General features: G+C 36.4%; 2 protein-coding genes across 5 annotated transcripts in view; one reads left to right on the forward strand and one right to left on the reverse strand.

The window, feature by feature from the left end:
• Positions 1–6,072, forward strand: part of gas7a (growth arrest-specific 7a) — a 47,019-nt gene extending 40,947 nt beyond the window's left edge. For all 4 annotated transcript variants that reach the window (XM_051886523.1, XM_051886525.1, XM_051886524.1 and 1 more), the window contains 2 exons: positions 2,265–2,363; positions 5,086–6,072. In XM_051886523.1, the coding sequence (XP_051742483.1) occupies positions 2,265–2,363; positions 5,086–5,199 (213 nt within the window). In that variant the 3' untranslated portion in view covers positions 5,200–6,072. The remainder of the gene's footprint in view (positions 1–2,264; positions 2,364–5,085) is intronic.
• Positions 6,073–7,977: 1,905 nt separating this feature from the next.
• Positions 7,978–14,576, reverse strand: rcvrna (recoverin a). The gene is made up of 3 exons (XM_051886547.1): positions 12,066–14,576; positions 11,693–11,804; positions 7,978–11,594 (listed from the first exon to the last, which is right to left on the reverse strand). The coding sequence occupies exons 1-3, from the start codon at positions 12,444–12,446 to the stop codon at positions 11,476–11,478; spliced, it is 612 nt and encodes a 203-aa protein (XP_051742507.1). The 5' UTR covers positions 12,447–14,576; the 3' UTR covers positions 7,978–11,475.
• Between the last annotated feature and the right edge of the window lie 6,725 nt (positions 14,577–21,301).

Here is a 21,301-nt window from a genome sequence, read left to right on the forward strand (position 1 = left end):
TTGACTTATTATCCAGAAATGTACCAAAATATAAGGAGAGAGTGTACGGGTGGCTGCTAAGCTCTGTTGTGGCAGTTTTCATTTTTGTGGTATCAGCTACTTCAGGATACAGGATATGGGAGGATACAGAGGTAGGAAGGCAACAAGGCATGTCCGAATTCAATGATTGTGCCAAATCCTGTTTCCTGAGATACCGAAGCCAAATATGGTTGCAAGTTCTGTCGTTACTAACACAATTAAACAGAACTTGCAAATAGGGATGCACCCGGTATCGGGCCGATACCAAGCTCATGTACTTGTACTCGTAAAAATACCCCCAAAGACCGATACCTCACGTGACGTAACTGACAAAATTTTCCGTGCACAGAGACACCGACGGCAGCAGCAGAAACAATGTCAGCCTCAGAGGTGTGGAAATACTCCAAGATTAATGATGACAGCACATTACAATGCGAACTGCATGCTTTCAATCACAATTCGTTATCGATTAGTGAAGGCGGGATAGGCGGAATCGCGCTCTCTCTCGCGCGCCCGCTCTCTCTCTCTCTTTCTTGCGCGCGATCCCAGTTCAGACAGCGCGTGATCAGTTCTCCTTGCGCCTGAATGGTCAAATGCACACATAGTTGTCAAAATGTCCATCGTGTGGAGTATATCACGTAAATACGGTCGGTTATGGCTTAAGTGGACGTAAACATTTGGGTGAAAACAGGATATGTGTCAGTATCCATGGATTCGGTCTTAAAGGGACCGTAGCCTATATTTGTCATTAATGTTTATAAAACAACAAAATATGTTAAATAAATGTATACATGGTAAATAAACCTACTGTATCTGAAAAACGAAATTATTTAATTTGTATCTGTATAGTATTTGTTGTATTGTTTGTAATTTGTTTGTAATTTTTTTATATATATAACAACAATTAGCCTATATATAGCTATTGGTAATTATGCCCTTTGAAGGTTATTGGACAAGCACATAAAAATTATTACTTTTTTCAGTAGAGTAATAATAAAGAAGCTGTCCTACATTCATTAGTCTCACTGTGTTGTGCTTGGAAAACTGCAACATCAAAAAAAAAAAAATAAATAAATAAATAAAAAAAATTAAAAAAAAGAGAGAGAGAGAGAGAAAGACAAATTAATAAATGTATAGGCATCGGTATCGGCGAGTACTAGAAAAAAAGTATCGGTACTCGTACTCTGTCCTTAAAAAATGGTATCGGTGCATCCCTACTTGCAACCATAGTTGGCTAACGATGCTTTGGGGAAACAAATGATCGATTTTTGACGGCAGCATAGATGTATCCTTCGCTGCCTATCATATCCCACAATCTTGTGCTTTCCATTCCATGACAGTTGAGCTAAAAAATAAAGATGGAGTCTGAAAGTTTGAAAGTTGGTCATATTGTCTGTAAATGTACATTTTTGACCAACTTTTTCCACTTTTGATGTTATTTCTAGTGATAAATTAATATTGTAGTAATTAAGTATTCTCTTAGTTATCACCAAAGCTCTCTTTAATTTGTTGTAGTTCATTAAACCATTACGTTACACTAAGTCTGTCCAAAATCAGTTTTTTGAGGTCTCATCATGTGCAAACGCTGCCTACAAAGTCATTGCCTGACAAATCAGCTGCCTAAGCTTTCGAACGCTGCCGTCTACTTCTCTGATTAGTGGATTTCAATTAAGGATTATTTGTAGTGAAGTTCTTCACTGGGAATTCAGCAATTTAATGCAAAATTATAAAAATAAAGTCGAATTTTCATTGACCTGTGGCTTCTGTATTATATATCATGGCAGGCATATCTCGAGGTTTATACATTACTGTGAATAATTAATTTCACCAAAAAGAAAATGAATAGGATTTTTGTCTAAACCATCAGCTAATCATTCCACTGATGTTCTAACGACTGTAACATACACTCTTAGAAGAAAAGGTTCTATATTGAGCCTTAAAGGATTCTTTCAGATGCTTCATATGTAGAACCTTTTATGTTATCATTTTTGGGGTTTAGTTTTAATGGTTTTAAACAGCTCGTAAACATACTTTATCAGTAGAAAGAAACTGACATAACTCACATGGAAGTATTATGCAATCATTTAAGACATTTTTCTTTATATAGAACGTTTTTGGCATATTGGGTTCTTTAAGATTGAGTCAAGAACCCTAGGGTTCCATATAGAACTCCACTGAAGCTTTTTTCTCAAGGCTGTGTATAGACTGATGCTAGACCTGTGACTGTCTGTGTTTGTGCTCTGAAGGAGTTGGAGAGGTTGGAGGTGGAGCGGGTAGAGATGATCCAGCAGCATCTGCGTCAGTACACCACACTGCGGCACGAGACCGACATGTTCAACCAAAGTGTGAGTAACAACAGTGTGTTCTTCTGGGTAACCAACCCTTATATAAACACATCTCAGCTAAACCCAAGCTTCATATTCATGTAATATCTGCAGCTATCTGTAGTGCATTTGAATTTCATTAAAGGAGTTTTCAAATAATCTTTCATATGATCAGAAAATCTCATTACATGAGCTTTATCATTCGCTCAGTTCTCAGTGCAATTAAATGCTGAACAAGCTTATAATTTCAGAAATAATTTTACTTTTACGAGAAAGTTTTTTTGGTGATTTTTAGTGGATGTATGAAGTCAGTTCTTCTCAAGTTCACACAAGTGTCGTAGCAGAGTAAAGACTCGGTGTAGATCATTACAGGAACTATTTTTTTCTTTGTTTTTTTTTGTTTTTTGTGTGTGTGTGTGTGTCTGAAAAGTGTGATATTTTGCTACAGTATATAAAGCAAAGACATGGATTTTTAAGTGTTGACTTTAATAATTACAAATTTACAATCTACAAATCCTTTTAAAATCCTTCAAAACAAGTTAACACCAGTGATGCAACAAAATAAAAGTATAGTATTAACTCCGCAAGCAACTCTGTACTGCCTGTTAATATAATGTTGTATGTGTGGATCTCGGTTACATTACGATTTGCTGAATCATAGGTTAATGTGACCCAGACACATTGTAAATACACACAGCTCGTGTTTCAGGGCAAATCCGAGTGTATAAACACCTGCTCCAGAGTCCTTGGGGTGTGTTAGAGAAAGCTGCTGTCTTCACAGGAGACTAGCTGCCAGCGCTCTCAACTTCACATGCCCGTACAAACTGAGTAACACTTACCATCAGTCTAAGTATGTTTCAACAGATGGATCTCAAACTGGATCTCAGCCTTAATGGACATGTTTTCTGTAACACTTCATGAAGCGGCCAGAATAGACATAAACCTCGTAAAACTGAGTTACTGTATGTTTCAGTGAGCAGTGAGCACATTTGAAGTCTGTCTCTGGTCAGTGGAAAGACATTACATGTAGCTGAGAGCATACAGCTTTTTCTCATATACACCTGTCCACGTTCTATATAAAACACGTGTAGATGTTAGCTTACAGGGATAGTTCACCCAAAAATAAAAATTATATACACAATTTACCAAAAGTTTCTAGTTCCCATTCCCCATCCACATTCATACTATGGAAGTCAAAGGGGACCAGCAAATGTTTGGCTACAAACATTCTTCAAAAGATTATCTTTTGTGTTCAGCATAAGAAAGAAACTTCATACAGGTTTAGAAGAACAACTTGAGGGCGAGTAAATGAAGACAAAATTTTTAGTTTTGGGTGAACTATCCCCTTTAAGGAGCTGTAAAATTACTTTTATTTAAAGTAATTTAGGTATAGAAAATGAATGTATTTGCACTATTAAAGCGCTACACACATGTGCGCTGATACTACTAAGGTATTTAATTTAATTTAATTTAATTAATTTAATTTAAACTCTGTTTAGTGTGAAATACAAACTTTTAAAAATACGTTTTTATCAGAATATCAGCCAGGTTTTTCATATCTCTATTTCATATCCATATAATATATATATATATATATATACATTATTTTATTTTATTTTTAACTAAAACTATTAAAAACATTTCTGTTCATTGAAAAAAAGATAAAATAAAATAAAATATAAATATTAGTTAAAAATAATTTTAAGTAACAATATAAATGTTGCCTTGGCAATTAACTTAAATAAGTTCAAGTTGAAGCACTACAAGAAATAACTAAAAACTAAAAATAATTAAAACTAAAACTGGAATATGAATAAATTAAACCTAAAAAGCAATATTTAAAAAGATAAATAAATAAAATGACAAAAGCACATAACAAAATGAAAAAAAAAAAAAAAAAAAAATTAAACTTAAATTAACATGAAAACTAAAAATAAGACCTAATTAAAAATATTAAAACTATAATAAAACTAAAATAAACATTGCTACACAGTTTTCATTTTAATCCCAAAACATTTGGAATGTAACAGGGTTGTACTGTATTAATAATGCTACCAGAATTATAGTATAAGTATCTGTCTTTTTATTTATTTGTTTTAGTACAAATGTCATCATTTCCTGAGAATTGCCCATTTATATTAAACAATTTATTTTAAATTACCACATGACCATATACACAACCAAAAAATCAAAAGTTTGGGGTCAGTAAGATTTTTTTTTTTAATATTTTTGAAAGAGGCCTCTTATTGTCATGAAGGCTTCATTAATTTTATATATATATATATATATATATAAATACAGTAAAAAGAGTAATATTATGAAATATTATTACAATCTAAAATAAGTGTTTTCTATTTGAATACATTTTGAATGTAATTTAAAATTTGTCAAAGCTGAATTTTCAGCATCATTACTCCAGTCTTCAGTGTCACATGATCCTTCAGAAATCATTCTGATATGATGATTTGGATTTGTCATAATTATCAACGCTGAAAACCGTTCAGAACAGCATTTATTTGAAATAGAAATATTTTGTAACATTATGAATGTCTTTACTGGCGCATTTGATCTATTTAATGTGTCCTTGCTGAATAAAAGAATTTATTTATTTCCAAAAAAATAAAAAATAAATAAAAAAAGAATAATAAAATCTTACTGACCCCTAACTTTTGTAGAGTATTTTTTTAGCAGTGTACCTGGTAGCTAACATCCTAGCCCTTTTTTGGTGGCTCTTGTTTTTTAGACGTTGGAGCCGGTGGACCAGCTCCTGCAGAGTGTGGACCCAGCCAAAGACAGAGAGCTCTGGGTAAAGGAACACAAGACAGGAGATCTGAGACCTGTGGACATGGACATCTAGACCACACACACACACACACACACACACACACACACATTATACTATATGAATCTACCTGCATGCCTGTCTACCTGAGTACTTCAACCTCTCAGCCAAAGCCATACAGGTATCATCCCTTGAAGCACTGCTTGTTTTGTGGATTTCCACTGAAAATATTAGATAATTACAAAATCAAAGCTTTATAGAAGATTTTCTTAGTGTCATGTGGAATGAGTGGCAGGAAAGGACAGCAGCCACATTATGAAATTGAGTAGACTTCCATATAATCCTGCATGACCATTGAATAACTTCAAGATGCTACTTAAGACTTCCCAGTATGTCTATTACATTAACATGAATAAAATAGTCAAGGTTCCATTGATAAAGATCTGAACAAATACTGTACAGTAAAACACCTGTTCGTTTGATTGCCGCAGTGGATGCCTGTTAAACAAATTTCATCCAATCAATTCTTTTTTATCTTTTTGGTGTTAAAGTGATAGTGTGCTCACATTGAACTACACACCTAGTTGCAGATATTTTCCTGGACTAAAGTGTGTGTCTTAAGCTGCATTCACACTGACAGCGACTTTGTCGCTGCATGTCGCCAGTGGCTGGCGGTGATGTCGCTAGTGGACGTTCCCTATACTGGTTGCCTAGTGTTGTTTATGAATGGCATTCACGGATGTTATTCCATGTTGTAGACACCGAATCAGTTTTCTTGCCGCTAAAAACAAACATTTTGGAGGGAAAAGATTAAATATAAATGGAATCAGTACATAAAATGCTTTATATTAAAGGGTTAGTTCACCCAAAAATGAAATTTCTGTCATTTATTACTCACCCTCATGTCGTTCCACACCCGTAAGACCTTCGTTCATCTTCAAAACACAAATTAAGATATTTTTGATAAAATCCGATGGCTCAGTGAGGCCTCTATTGACAGCAAGATAATTAACACTTTCAAATGGCAAGAAAGATACTAAAGACGTATTTAAAACAGTACATGTGAGTTCAGTGGTTCAACCTTAATGTTATGAAGCGACGAGAATACTTTTTGTAACCAAAAACAACCAAAAAAATAATGACTTTATTCAACAATATCTAGTGATGGGCAATTTCAAAACACTGCTTCATGAAGCTTCGAAGCTTTACGAATATTTTGTTTCGAATCAGTGGTTTGGAGTGTGTATCAAACTGCCAAAGTCACGTGAACTATTGAAATTTCAAAATGTTTCGAAACACTTATGACGTAACAAAGCCTCATTTACTGAAATCACGTGACTTTGGCAGTTTGATACGCGCTCCGAACCACTGATTCGAAACAAAAAATTCGTAAAGCTTCAAAGCTTCATGAAGCCGTGTTTTGAAATCACTCATCATTAGATATTGTTGAATAAAGTCATTATTTTGTTTTTTTTTGTGCACAAAAAGTATTCTCGACGCTTTATAACATTAAGGTTGAACCACTGTAGTCACATGAACTGTTTTAAATACGTCTTAAGTAGCTTTCTGGGCATCTGAAAGTGTTAATTATCTTGTTGTCTATGGAGGCCTCACTGAGCCATCGGATTTCATCAAAAATATCTTAATTTGTGTTTTGAAGATGAACGAAGGTCTTACAGGTGTGGAACGACATGAGGGCGAGTAATTAATGACAGAATTTTCATTTTTGGGTGAACTAACACTTTAAAGATGAACGAGAAACAGCGAGTGCTGTGTTTTCGTGGTTATTTATCTGCAGTAAAAGGGCAAGCGCCGGTCTATCTGGGTTCATGAAACCATTCAGGCTCAGAGTCAGTGTGGTGAGTACCCCATATGCACACAGAGACATATCATAAATTATAGGAAAGCTGCTGTCAAATAACTTTTCCGCCATCTCGCTGCCGACATTCTCCACTACAGGAGACGGATCACTGCGCTCCACTGACTTCACTCCAATTGGAAAGTTTAAGTTTAAGTTGTGTTTTGGCCGATCAGATCACAAGTGGACGATACTAAACACAGGTGTAAACAGGGTCTAAAACGTTTTGAGCTTGTCCACTTTCGACCACTTCCAGAGGTAGTTGAAAACACATTCGACCGGATTGCTTTTGTACTGTAAACGCTCATGTGGTCGAATGTGTTCGAACAGCACAAAAGACCGCCTACTCTCCACCTACTGACCTAATGCGTAAACATTATGGGAAGCGTCCTAGCCAGACCAAAGTTTGGTTTGAAGACTAAAAACATACCAATCACAATGTTCTCTCACCATTCCTGATTTCTAACACGCACTCGCCGCATTTGGCAGGTCCTGTGTCTGTCAGAGTAGAAACGAACACTGATGCTCTCCGTATGTTTTTCCGTCGTCTCCGGGCACGTTCATAACTAAATTGCGTGAGCTTATTTTGTCAATTAGATCGAAAGATCTGAAAAAGCCCATAGATGTACCCACCCATAGACTCTCCCCTCAAAGAGATAGGACCCTCATCTACTTGTCATCCGATCTACAAAAATGTATTTTAATGTGTAAACAGAGCCTTTGTTGCATCGCTGAACACGCCTACATCCTGTCGCCAATGATCACTGTCACTCATGTCACCGGAAATCGGCAGCTCTCCATTGAAACGAATGGGATAATGTCGCTTTGTTGCTGGCGGTGTGAACGCAGCTTAACATTATGATGATTGTTTCAGTCTGAACAGATTAATTGATCTGAACACATCAATTAATTCTCAGCAGAAATAACCAGCATCAAAGTTATGGGGGGGAAAAAAAGCTAAAGCATATCATCGTTCAATGGTTATATTGTACATCTTTATTGTATTAAAAAAAAAAAAAAAAAAAAAGTTGTTTTTTTTGCAACAAGGAATGCAATGGAAAGTTTTTTTGTTGTTGTTTTTTTTACAAAATACACATAAACTGCTGGCAAATCTACAGCCTTCCTTATGAAAGAGGGGTCAGGTTGCATTGTCGAAGTATGGAATGGATATATTTTCATATTTTTGCAGATTTATTTTACAGAAAAGCATGTTGTGTCTAAATGTAGGACTAGTTATTGTATGGTTAATGGAAAAATAGATGTGTTATTTGAGTGGTGCTGGTTAGTCCATTGATTGTGTTCATGGAAGATGTGTCAACTAGCCAGGACTCGATAGCAAAGTCATATAATTTTTCCCATGTTGAAGCCAAGAAAATCCCTTATGCAGCCAGTTTTACTCCGATGGCATCCAAATTTCTGATGTAAGCTGCACTAAAGCAACTTATAGACATATATACTGTTTATTAATGGTGAAATTATATGGTTGGGCTGTAGAATCCGGGTGTCAATCAAAGGTGGATCAGATGTGAATTATAATGATTTGAGTTATAATGTACACCTTTTAGTGCCTAAAGGTAAATTGCCTTGGAATGTTCACAATCTATTCTGTTAAGTGTTTGTACATAACTGTAAATATGTGCGTGGCGTTTTTTGTCTGTAATTGTTGTCAAGCTCATCCTACATCATGCTCATCTCTCTGTAGTCTTTGTCATATGTTTTAACTGATACGTAAACATTTGATTAATGGATGCCACAGTTTTCTGCTGAATGCACATTGTCATAGGCAGCTTATCACACTGTTCAAACCACAAAGCTCTAATACTGGAAGATACATTTCAATTTTCAAACTTTATACAGTAATATTGAGAAATTTGATATATTTATATAGCACAGGATGTCAAAGCACATTTTGGGAAAATAAAAATATCTGTGCTTTTATTCAAATTCCTATCAGATTTGTATTTATTTTTACTATTGGTCAATATGGCAAGAAATACATTAGTGTTTAGAGTTAGATAAATACATAGCCCAATAAAATCAAGCATGGAATAAAAATCAAAACTGCAAGATGTATAGTACTTGCTGCCTGAGATAAATTCACAGTATATGTATGCGCACCAGGACTACATGATGGGAATATAATTGGATTTTATGTGCTCAGCTAAGAACATTGTGAAATGCACATCCGCATGTCCGATAATGTGAAAGTAAATCTAAAATTTATAAGTAAAAAATGCTCTACCATGAAAGGTAATGCATTCAGGTTATTGTTTACTTTATTATTTCCTTTATAGCAAGTTACTAACAATCATTCTCTTTTCACCTAACATAGGGTATCACTGGTTTACATTTGCTGTTTAGCATGTAACAAGTTTTACTGTACTGCATTGCCCAAGCTATTCTAGAACTACATGTTGCAGAAATTGTATTGAAAATTGATGTCAATGGTGTGCATTATGTGTATTCTGAAAAACTGTTCAGTTGAATGTCTGTGTTCCAAACTAGATCTTTTATATATATATATATATATATATATAATATTGTAAATGTTGATTTATTTGCTCTCAACTTAATAGTCTTCATTGATAATATTCATTTATCAACATGTTTATGAAGATATGATGTTTATGTTGAATTTGCCCAGGAAATCACTACATTGTCTATAATAATAATAATAAAAAAGAACTCTAATTGTTTATCACCACTGAGGTTTCTTCTTTTGACCAACATTAGCATGTAGCATTTACGTTTAGCTCAATGTTGCCTGTCTAGCACATGCTGCCTTCTTTGCTTTATTTTAGTTTAGTTTATTTTTGATCCATCCAAATAATTGTTCACTGAAGAAACATCTACTATAACATAATCGGTTTTGGCAGTTTTTTATGTTGCTAAATTGTTGTATTTCTTCAGAATGTATGCCAACTTTTAGGCTAACTGGCTAACTGCTTGTTGAAACCTTGACCCGCTGATTCAAAACAATAGCAGACCAAGCCAAAAACCAGGTGATTCATGTTTAATGCAACTCTACTACTACTCATTGTTTTGACCATTCAGCCTGTTTTCCACTGAGTCAAAAGCAACCATGCTGCACAGCTCTGGCCATTGTTTTGCAGCTCAGTGTCCTAGTGCTGAAACCAGGCCATGCATTAGCCTGAGACAAAGACGGCTTTAAGAAAAGAAAGAGGTAAGCCCCTGTGTTTCAGGCTTGTCCTTAGAGCTTTGGCCGTAAGCAGCGTCAACACGATAAAGATACACTTGGGGGTGAGAGCCCTTTCTAGTGTTCAAGTTTAGCAAGTCTAAACTTGTTTGGAGACTCAAGACTCTAATCTCACTCTAAACTCAATCAGTTAAATGAAGGTCCAGCTAAATATCCATTTTGAGACGGCTTTGTTTTTGTGTGATAATATCGTGTACAAAAGTAGGTCAGTGACAACAAGTGGTGGTTACATGATATTACCAGTTATTTGCACTGAAAATCAACTCAAAAATATATTTATATACAGTATATTGAAGTGTTCTGATTGAAAAACAAAAAGAACATGAACAATGCGCGTTAACATTTGTACTTCTCTAAAACATCAGGCTGCTAAATTATATTACAAATACATAGACAGAAACCACATGGTCAATTGTGACTGGCATGAATACTGTTGTTCCAACAGTACAGCAGTAATCTTTGATCCGAAATGGACTGAGAGTTTGGTTACACTTCATTTTAAGGTGTCCTTGTTACAGAGTAATTATACATTTACGTACTGAGTAATATCAATTAACAACATGCACTTTACTGAAGAGTAGTGTTAGGTTTATGGTTATGCATAATTTACCGTTATTAATACAGTGCATGTAACATACGTAGCAAGGACACTGTAAAATAAAGTGTTACCCAGAGTTTTTATATGGATAGTTGACGTTGGTGGATGACATGGACTTAGAATAGATATGTTTAACATTAATTCCTAATTTTTTCATGTAAAAATTCTCTAAAATTCTCGTCACCATCACTGCACATCCTAAAAAAAAACACAGTACAAGAAATTTGTTCTATAAAAATTACCCAGTCACCTGCTAAACAGATTCTGATGAATGCATGTTAAATGCGCTTAAACCACCTTAACCCTGAAGGGATCTAAAAGAGGAGAGCCACTGGACCCTGCGGATTTGTCTTACCCGACCTTCAGATCCTAAGCGGATTGCGTACGCTAGAGTTGGACTGTTAACATGAGCCTAATTGCTCTTATTGATTGGACTCTAAAAACAATGGAAATAGCAATGACTTTAGAGGCCCTTAGGTAGAGGTGGTGGTCCAGAACAGAAGTCTTGTATGTATTATAAGAAAAGCTAGGTTTGTCTGGTTCATGGCCCTGATGTGTTTATGGATAGCGTATCTGGATGAGTCCAGCATTTGACCTGGAGAAGCAGTCTGGGTCATGAAGGTTTGGTGTCAAATTAATAGAAATGAAGCTCTGATCAGTCTCATGGGAATGTGGTCATTAATGCTTCTTTTCCTTGAGTTTGTCCTGAATCTTCTTTGGCTCGTCGAACTGTATCAACCTCAAGATGTCTTTGTTTTCCATGACACCCTGAATAAATTCCCCCTCTTCGATCTTATCTGTGAAGACAATGAGACATTGTGAAAATGCATTGATTATGAGCAGATGGCATGATTCATATTCTACAACAATAGCCCATAGTATGATGAGTTATTACCATCGTCTTTCTTTCCGAAAAAGGTCCAAATTTTGTCTGCTCGCTTTTCTGGTGTGTCCTCATCTTCTGGAAGGTTTTTCTGGTCTTCGGCCGGAATCATGTTGAATATCGACTGTTCCCAGGAGAATACAATATATTAAAATTCTGTCCCTTTTAGCATGAAAAATAATGACTGACACATTGACAACTACTGACATCGGATATGCTTAAGTGATTGAGGCTCGTATTATCAGGTGGTGTAATCTATCCTGAGCTTCTTGAGCCATCTGGTCTCAACAGTTGGACTGTTATCTACATACTACAACTTCCTACTAAATGCCACGAGCAATGGCTGCAAACCTATAAGCTGAAGCCAATTATGACCGATACTCACCCGTACAATCTCCTGCACCTCATTTTTACTGATGGTCCCATTGCCGTCTACGTCGTACAGAGCGAACGCCCATTCAAGTTTGCGCGTGGTCTTGCCTGAAGAGGTAAGGTGCAGCGCCACAATGTACTCCTTAAAGTCCAAGGTGCCGTCGGCGTTGGTGTCAAAGCTGCGGAAGACATGCCTAGCATAGGCGGTAGGATCGGCATCTGGAAAGAAACTGGCATAGATGCCCTCGAACTGCTCCTTGCTGATGCGTCCGGTGGGACACTCTTTGAGGAAGCTGGCATACCACGTGCAGAGCTCTTCCTCCGTGTATTTGGTGTTCATCTTCAGATCATCCAGAATCTCTTTGGACAAAGCACCGCTCTTGGTGTTCCCCATATTTCTAGGCTGTACACGAGTAAAACGGACGGATTTGCTGAGTTACCCTCCTCGCTTACCTTCTTGTCTCACGCTCTCTCTTCTTTCACCGTTTTTGTCTCCGACCAGAACAACGGGACTGCGTTGTGCTGAGTGCTGGTGTTGGCCCCTCTTTGGGCTTGGCTCCCCCCCTGACAACTCCTCTAAGTGCTGAATGGGATTATGTATATCTCTATTTAAATCCAGACAGGCTTTCTGAAAGATTAGCTAGTTACGTCACACCACTTCTGATGAGTGCTGCATTATGTTGATTTGCTCCTTTACGACGTGGTCTTACAATGCAAGGGTGGCAAACAAAACTCTGTACTTTGCTATCGAATGACCTGTGTCATTAAGTGTGATGAGCAACACGGCTGCCATTGCTCAGAGAGTCGGTTTTTTACATCTGGGTTGGGGGCTCTACATGGGGGTTCATTTTCTAATAAGACCCACCAGCTTACAAGACCATCTGCTGTTACTCTAATTGGACTAGGTAATTAACAGGCAGCGTTGTGTTTATGTAACACAGTAAACATACCATAGGTGCGTTTATGAATGGGAAAATCATGCACAAGTTGCTTTGTTGTCATTTCATCTTTAGAAAAATGAACAATGTGGAGTTTGTACGAGTATGGTGAAGGTTTCTTCAGGAAGCACTATTTTGGTGCTTTGCAGTTACTAACAATCTGCTTGTTAAGTCTGATTTCCGGCTCCAAACACTATCAGATGCCAAAATCAAAAAACAAATGGTGCTAATACACACTCACCTGCTGTAATACCGAATCATGATCATGATCCTAACCTTCATCTCCATACTGAAATCTCAGATGGCCAGACAGTGATTCATCTTTTATGATTTGTTAAAATATTAGGATGCCACTTAACAAGCGGATAGAGAGTTAAATCAAGTCCTGAGGCCTGACATGGGCATCCATCTTGCTTCCAATATCTTTGCATCTCATAATGTGAATTTTTTTTTTTTTTAAACGTCCCATGTGTTTTAACTCTGATTGTTGCATGTTCTGTCTACATGTCCAGTGTTGGACAGCTTATGACCTTAATCATAGGTTTAGTTTTTAATCCATCCATACAATTCTATTGTCAGTGATGACCTGTCAATGACCCTTACTTGATTTGCTTCCTAATAGTAATAGTAGATTGGTTCCCTCCACTCCTAAAAATAAAGGTTTCTTTATTGGTATCTATGGTTCCATGAAGAACCTTTAACAACCATAAAACCTTTCCATTCCACAAAAGGTCCTTTATAATGGAAAAATGTTCCACAAAAGGTTATTTTTAGAACTGTTTCCTGAAAGGTTCTGTGGGTAACCAAAACTGGTTCTTCTATGGCATTGCTGCGAAACCCCCCTTTTGGAACCTTATTTTTAAGAGTTTACAGTAATAGAGTGTATTTATATTACACCGCATCTGCAGCTAGTAGAGACGTTGTCTGTACTTGAAGTGGCTGTTGCATTGCAATGTAGTTCTACCTGGTTTATTTTAGCATTCATCCTGAGTTTATGATGCATTCTGTTCCATTCAGTTCTGTCAAGCTTTGAACGCAATAACATGGCTAGTGTGAATGGCTCACTTATTCTGTGCTGCCTACTCTTGGTGTGGTTTGGAAAGGAGAGTTTCCTTTAGTTGTAGGCTATCAGAGTGCATGACTTTTCTATAATTAGAATACTCTCTTATATATATATATATATATATATATGTATATTTCTAACACATTGGATGTTGCAACTCTGTCGTATGTGTCATGTTGATTAGTGTTACTTTTTTAAATTTGATGCGATTTATTTTGTTTATGCTGGAGTTGTTTTGCTGGGCGGGTGTGCTTTTGTTTGGATAGTGAACCACCTGAGCTACTGACCTCTCTAACCTCATTAGCACACATCGCCTATTTGTGTTGCCTCAAGTCATGGAGGTCAATACTGCTCTGCTAACCAGATTATGACTGACGACAGATCTGTCAGCCAAAAAAGGGAAACTGATCTTAGTGATAGTGTGTATGCTGTGCTTTAAAGGAACACTCCACTTTTTTTGAAAAGAGGCTCATTTTCCAACTCCCCTAGAGTTAAACAGTTGAGTTTTACCGTTTTCGAATCCATTCAGCCGATCTCCGGGTCTGGCGGTACCACTTTTAGCATAGCTTAGCATAGTTCATTGAATCTGATTAGACCGTTAGCATCTCGTTAAAAAATGACCAAAGAGTTTCAATATTTTTCCTATTTAAAACTTTACTCTTCTGTAGTTACACCATGTACTAAGACCGACGGAAAATTAAAAGTTGCGAGTCAAGAGTCAAGTTTTAAATAGGAAAAATATTGAAACTCTTTGGCCATTTTTGAGCGAGATGCTAACGGTCTAATCAGATTCAATGAACTATGCTAAGCTATGCTAAAAGTGGTACCGCCAGACCCGGAGATCGGCTGAATGGATTCGAAAACGGTAAAAATCAACTGTTTAACTCTAGAGGAGTTGGAAAATGAGCCTATTTTCAAAAAAAGTGGAGTGTTCCTTTAATTCTTACCTTTTTAGTCAAGAGCATTAGCATTAGTCTCATTTTTTATTTTTTTCGCCCCTGAACACAGCTGAAGCATTTTTTGTCTTTCTTCCTTGCCTTTTTTCACTAACACTAACAGTTAGGCCTGCCCCAAATAGTCAACTTAAACATTATTCAACGAGAAGAGGCTTAGGTGACCAAAATTTTATTAGTCAGTTAGTCGCAGGAAAAAAAAAACTCCACAGGAAGTGGCGAAGTCACGCAGTCCTTGAGGGACAGATCATTAACGGACTCCTTGTGGTAATTACAGTATGTCAGGCAGGAAATCCAAACATTTACTTATCATCCATTGACCTCAATATGGCTTTATATCATTTTAAACATGTAAGTAGTAGCAACTTTACATGGCTGCTCACTCTACCGTTAACCTAGATAAATGTGCGCTATTATTAGCTACATATCCAAGTGTTTTTGCGGAGTGCGGAAGCGAGATCACTTGCATTTTTTTTTTTTTTTTTTCATAACAGCGGTAAGAACTTAAAATACTCCGTAATTTTTGGTCATACAGATAAGAGTAATACATCATTCGAAACTGTAATTTGTGTTAACTCACAATAACAACAAAGATTTGTGCTTTTGTGAAATAAAGAAAACACACCGGATGCGCTTGCTGCCGTCTCGGTCTCCGTGAACTGGAGCGTGTCACAAAAATGAACCGAAACTCGGCGTAAAGGCTACTTGCCTCACAGACATGAGAAATATATCTATATAAAGCTTAAATTGTCTAATTTTAAATAAACCAATTCAAATCGAAAACAAATACTCTTTGATTATGCAATCCTTATGAAGCTTTATCTGTGAGCTTGAACGCGGAATAGGCGTGTATATATTAGACCTAGGGTGAATTCAAGTTGATTGGGACACATTTTGCCATTGAGATGACTGGGAAAATGTGTCCCAATCAACCTGAATTCACATTATATATAAAAAAGGCTTATTATGGTTTAGTATTCCCCTCCCCACAGCATATATTTAAGTAATTAAATTAATATAAACGTGCAATTAGTTGTCTAATAGGTTTAAATGAACGACTACTAGTCGACTTTAGTTGAGTGTTTTTGAATGTTTTTGAAACATGTTTGCCATTGCACATTCCCCTTGCTTCCATTTTCCATCACACAAATAAGCAAGTTGAGCACAAACCCATGAGATATGTGACGCTGGACCACAAGACCAGTCATAAGTCGCACGGGTATATTTGTAGCAATAGCCAACAATACATTGTATGGGTCAAAATGATTATTTTTTCTTTTATGCCAAAAATCATTAGGAAATTAAGTAAAGATCATGTTCCATGAAGATATTTTGCAAATTTCCTACTGTAAATATATCAAAAATGTATTTTTGTGAGTGGATATGCATTGCTAAGGACTTCATTTGGACAACTTTAAAGGTTATTTTCTCAATATTTAGATTTTTTTTGCACCCTCAGATTCCAGATTTTTAGATAGTTGTATCTCGACCAAATCTTGTCCTATCCTAACAAACCATACATCAATTTATTCAGCTTTCAGATGATATATAAATCTCAATTTCAAAAAATTTGACCCTTATGACTGGTTTTGTGGTCCAGGGTCACATATGTTTACACTCTTCAGGAAGTCGAAGAATAAATAATGGAAAATAAGTCCTGAAAAAATATTTGTTTTTATTTCACATGAGAGATAGAACTAGCTACAACCTGTTTGACATGGTGACAGTGGTGGTGAGTGAGCGTGCAACAGGGATTATTTCATCATATCATATCAGGCAGATCTAATACTCACCTCCTTAACACATCTTAACTGGTTAAACTGCCATGGCGTCAGTGGGTTGGGAAACTGGACTTATGTCTGACGCCATGTACATCCCTATGATGACTGTTGCCCTGAAGAAGCCCAGACTTAGGTCAAATCCAGGCCACACAATCACAGCTATTAAACCATACCAGTCAAGTATCCTGCCTCCTATCCACACCAGAACCTAATCAAGAGTTTGTTTCCTTTGAGTTTTTTGTTTGTTTGGGGATGATGACTGATCTTTCATATGACCTCTGCTGTTGGGGCTTGGCCTGAGAGACGTCAAATCTGATTTATGTAATCAGTTGAATTCAGTAATTTAACAGGATTATCTAATGTTGACATTATGATTTCAAACTTGTTCAGAAACATTTGATGTTTTACAGACAGTGTTTATTTAATTTGTTGTTTTACATGGATAAATACTTGGAATATTTCTTTGTCATATTGCCAACACCCATACTGTCTTTTACAGTATAGAAGAAACAACACAAAAGCAATTAAGTTTGGCATGGGAGGATATACAGGTAAGGATTACATGCTTTAGCTTCCCTTTTCCAGGAAGTTACAGCAAAACCACAATCAAGTGGGTAGCGTGGTTCTGATTACAATCTCTGTTCATGCACTTTAACATTTAACCTCGTGTACAGATATTGAAGGATTAATTCTGAAATGAATGTATGAAAAGTACAACATACAGTATAAGTAAAACTAACTCATCACAAAGCTGGTTTAGACTTTCAAAAATTAAACAAAATTAAATCTGCCGTGGTGTTTGACTCAGCGACAGTTTGATTAATTTTGCTTGGAGTTCTACTTTATATATTTCTGATTACTTCGATAATTATATTAGGTTGCTTTGCATATTTCATGAGAAAGTCAAAATTAAAACCCTTGCAAAAATGCAACTCGAAGCATCTAATATACATACTGTATGTAACAAAGCGAGAGCAGGGTTTGAGCAATCGCTAGTATGGCATTGAATGTAGTATGTAGTTTGTATATGTAGGACATGTATGTCCTATAAGGTCACAATCCTCATCAAATGTCAGCACAGATAATCCTCAAAGCATCTGAAACTCCTTTTTGAACGAGGTTTGTAGAAAAATACCTGTGTGTTATGCATTCCTGAATTTGTAATTTATTATTTTTAATCATTATTACTTATCCTAAATCTATATTGCATTAGAGTTTCTAGTTTCTAGGACAATGGAAGACTGACTATGCAAATATTAACACACTATAGGTTAAATCTTATTGTAATCTGGGTGTTTTATGTAAATCTAATGGTAATCATATGGATTATTTGTTACATAATTTCACCCCCATACTAAATACATCTGCCTCCATGTTTCATCAGTCATTATCAGATACTATAGCATTCATATGTAGCTTTTTTTTTTTTTTTTTTTTTTACAGTACTTATTTCAGTGAATCATTTTACATTTTTTGTGTAGGCCTGAACAATTTCTTAAATTATAAATAAAAAGACATTCATTAGCATTGTATTGTGTGTTATGCATACATATTAACATGACCATATGCTGAATAGGAAAATCGAGAGTTTTGGTTTCCAAATGTCTCTTTTTAATGGGTTCATTGTCTATTAAAGAGTGTATGTTTTGAATTTTGATGGTTTCACACTTTTGAAGGCCAATAAATCGCTCCACAAAACACACTCTGGTCAGTACAATCCTTGCAGCAACTGAACCCATATTAAATTTAGTCTTTAGTCTAATTTAGTGTTACATACTTTTTGCATAGTTTTGTTTAAGGTTTTCAAGGATTATGGTGTGTGCACACCAAAAGCGAAGCGAATTCATTCTAGTTCGCTATTCGTTCTAGTTTACTCGCGGGATTCCTAAGCTACTTGTTTTTCACGTCACTTGTACGAATGAAAATATCGCACGATGAGTGTCTTCACGCACATCAACATCAACCATGTTGGAGATAAATACTATAGAGTACCTCAGGGATGACGTGTTTTTGTAGGCCAACCCGGAAGTTAGCGGCGCACGGGTTCCCTCAATCGAAAGCCTATGCATTTTTCCCATAGACTTTTGGAAAATCGCAAAAAATAAGCTCTGTGTTTAACAAAGGGTTATGACACTCACACGTTTTGTCTATCAAGATAATCTTAACACAACATTTATACATTTTGAAGCCTAAATAAAGTCGTCAGATATAAAAAGCTAACAGTAGGCTATAAACGGACTACAGCAACCCACGGTGGCGGATCAACGTCACCACCATCAAGCTTCCTCAAACTTTATTTAAAAAGCAACTTTCTTTAAAAACATGCTCGCTCATTATGATCTGCGCTGTGTATGAATACTTATCCACTTTTTCCATGAGAAATGCTGTCCAAATGTCCTGTTTGTCATGATGACGTCTAAAGTCCCCGCCAAAGGAAGTAGTCCATTTTAGCAATTTGTTAGCAGCCGCCATTTTTAAGACACAATAAAGGTTTAAAAAAGTGGGTTATAACTGGTGTGTTTTATGTCATAGATCAAAACATGAAAATATTTAGAGGCTTTGTTAACCACAACCACAGGTGATTTAGCAAAAACCCATTCAAAAAACCCATTGACTTCGGGGCGATGGAACCTGAAGTCCTAAAATGCTAACTCGCTTCCGGGTTTTGCCTACAAAAACACATCATCCCTGAGGTACTCTATTGCATGCCTGTTGTGGAAGTCCAAAATACGCCGGAAAGCCAAACACCGACGTGTCTGGGTTTACAGCACCATCCAGAGGTGCACACAACTCATCGTCTTCTCCAGGAACTGCATTTTACTGCTGTAGATACACTGACATTATTTCACATTATACCGGGCGTGTCAATAAGCTCTTTGCTGATTGTCTTGCGCGACAACGCGTCATGCGAATTTTCCGCTCGAGTTGAATTTTTTTTAATATATCGCGGCAATCGCTTCGCCCAGTTCACATCATTCGCATCGACCTGCAGGAATTCACGTTCATTTCGCGTTTTTGCATTCACTTTGCATGTAATCTACTCGCGCAAATAATTAAATTCACTTTTGGTGATTTGGTTAAAGGGTTATTACACCCAAAAATGTATTTATTTTTTTGTACTTTGGTCACCAACATCCTTCGAAATGTCTTTTTTCTTCTTTCTTTTTTTAAGAAGACAATTATAGGGTTTGGATGTAAACGATGACAGAATTTTCACTGGGGTGAACTTGACCAAATAAATTTTTTCCAGAGACATTTTGTTCTAGGTAGACTGATTTAAAAAAAAAAAAAAAAAACATACCACAGATCTGCCTTTAGAAAAGTATGTAGAAGCAAACAAATGTTGCATTCTGTAAAAAGAATATCCAGAAACAGATAAACCTCAGGATTCCATATTACATAAACATCCTCCACTGTTCTTTGATATTATGAGCTTTAATCCAGTCCTGGTATTTCCGGTTCTACAGCACCTCTGAAAAACCTGGAGGAAAAAAGTAATTTCCTCCTTTTTCCTATATTTCCCTCCTTTATCCTATACTAGGCATCCTTTTCAATCTCTTGTTCATATTAAATGACTTTGGAAAATCTCAAGGATAATTATTATAACCTACTGTATTATAATACCCTTGAGATAATCTATGCCTTACAGGGATAGTTCTGTCATTTTTACCCTCATGTCATGCCAAACCCATGTGACTTGTATAGAATACAATACTTCCGTTTCTCACGCAATGCTATCCTATGACTTCAAAACACTAGTGCATGAGTGAAATAGACTACATTTATGGTACTTTTTGACACCCCCAGTAACCACTCTAGTAACAGTGTGGAAATTTTTCTAAATATCACATTTTGTTCCATGTTAAGACATAAGGGGGAGTAAATAACAACAAATATTTAAGCATTAAAATTGCTAAAATAAAATCTCTTTATTCTCTCCAGGATAAGTTGTGAATTCCTGAATGATAAATATTAAATAACAATTTACAGCATAAGCCCTTGTGGGCTTGGTCCAGTGTCTGTTTATGCTGACATCTGTCAGCCCTTAAACATATTTCCTCACAGCCGTTTCCCTACATTTGTATGAAATATCCCACATGAATCATCCAGCTGTCAAATCAGACAGGATTTGCTATGTGTGTGTGTACAAAGCAAGAATTTTCGCATGCACAAGCAGATGTAAGAGCTTCTTTGCAGCATCAAAGACGTTACAGATTATCTTTATCTTCTTTAGTATAAAACAAACTGTTGCACTTCATTGACATATTCATTGAGGCAGTCTTGAAAATGGAGGAAGTTCCCACTGAGATTTGGCAGACAGCCCTGCATCAGATTGAAGGATAATCTGATTGATAGTCTGTTTTATTGCTATGCTCACAAAAATAAGCTACGGGTTTAGATGGAAGAACAAAACTAAGGTCTCTCATGTAATTTGCCCTTTGAAATGATAAGAGTGAAAAGGATGGGTGGGGGGGGTGGGGGTGGGGGGGTGGGGGGGGGGATTCGTGGGTGGG

Source organism: Ctenopharyngodon idella, chromosome 3 (genome assembly GCF_019924925.1).
Source record: "Ctenopharyngodon idella isolate HZGC_01 chromosome 3, HZGC01, whole genome shotgun sequence".
In the NCBI taxonomy this organism is placed as follows: Eukaryota; Metazoa; Chordata; class Actinopteri; order Cypriniformes; family Xenocyprididae; genus Ctenopharyngodon; species Ctenopharyngodon idella.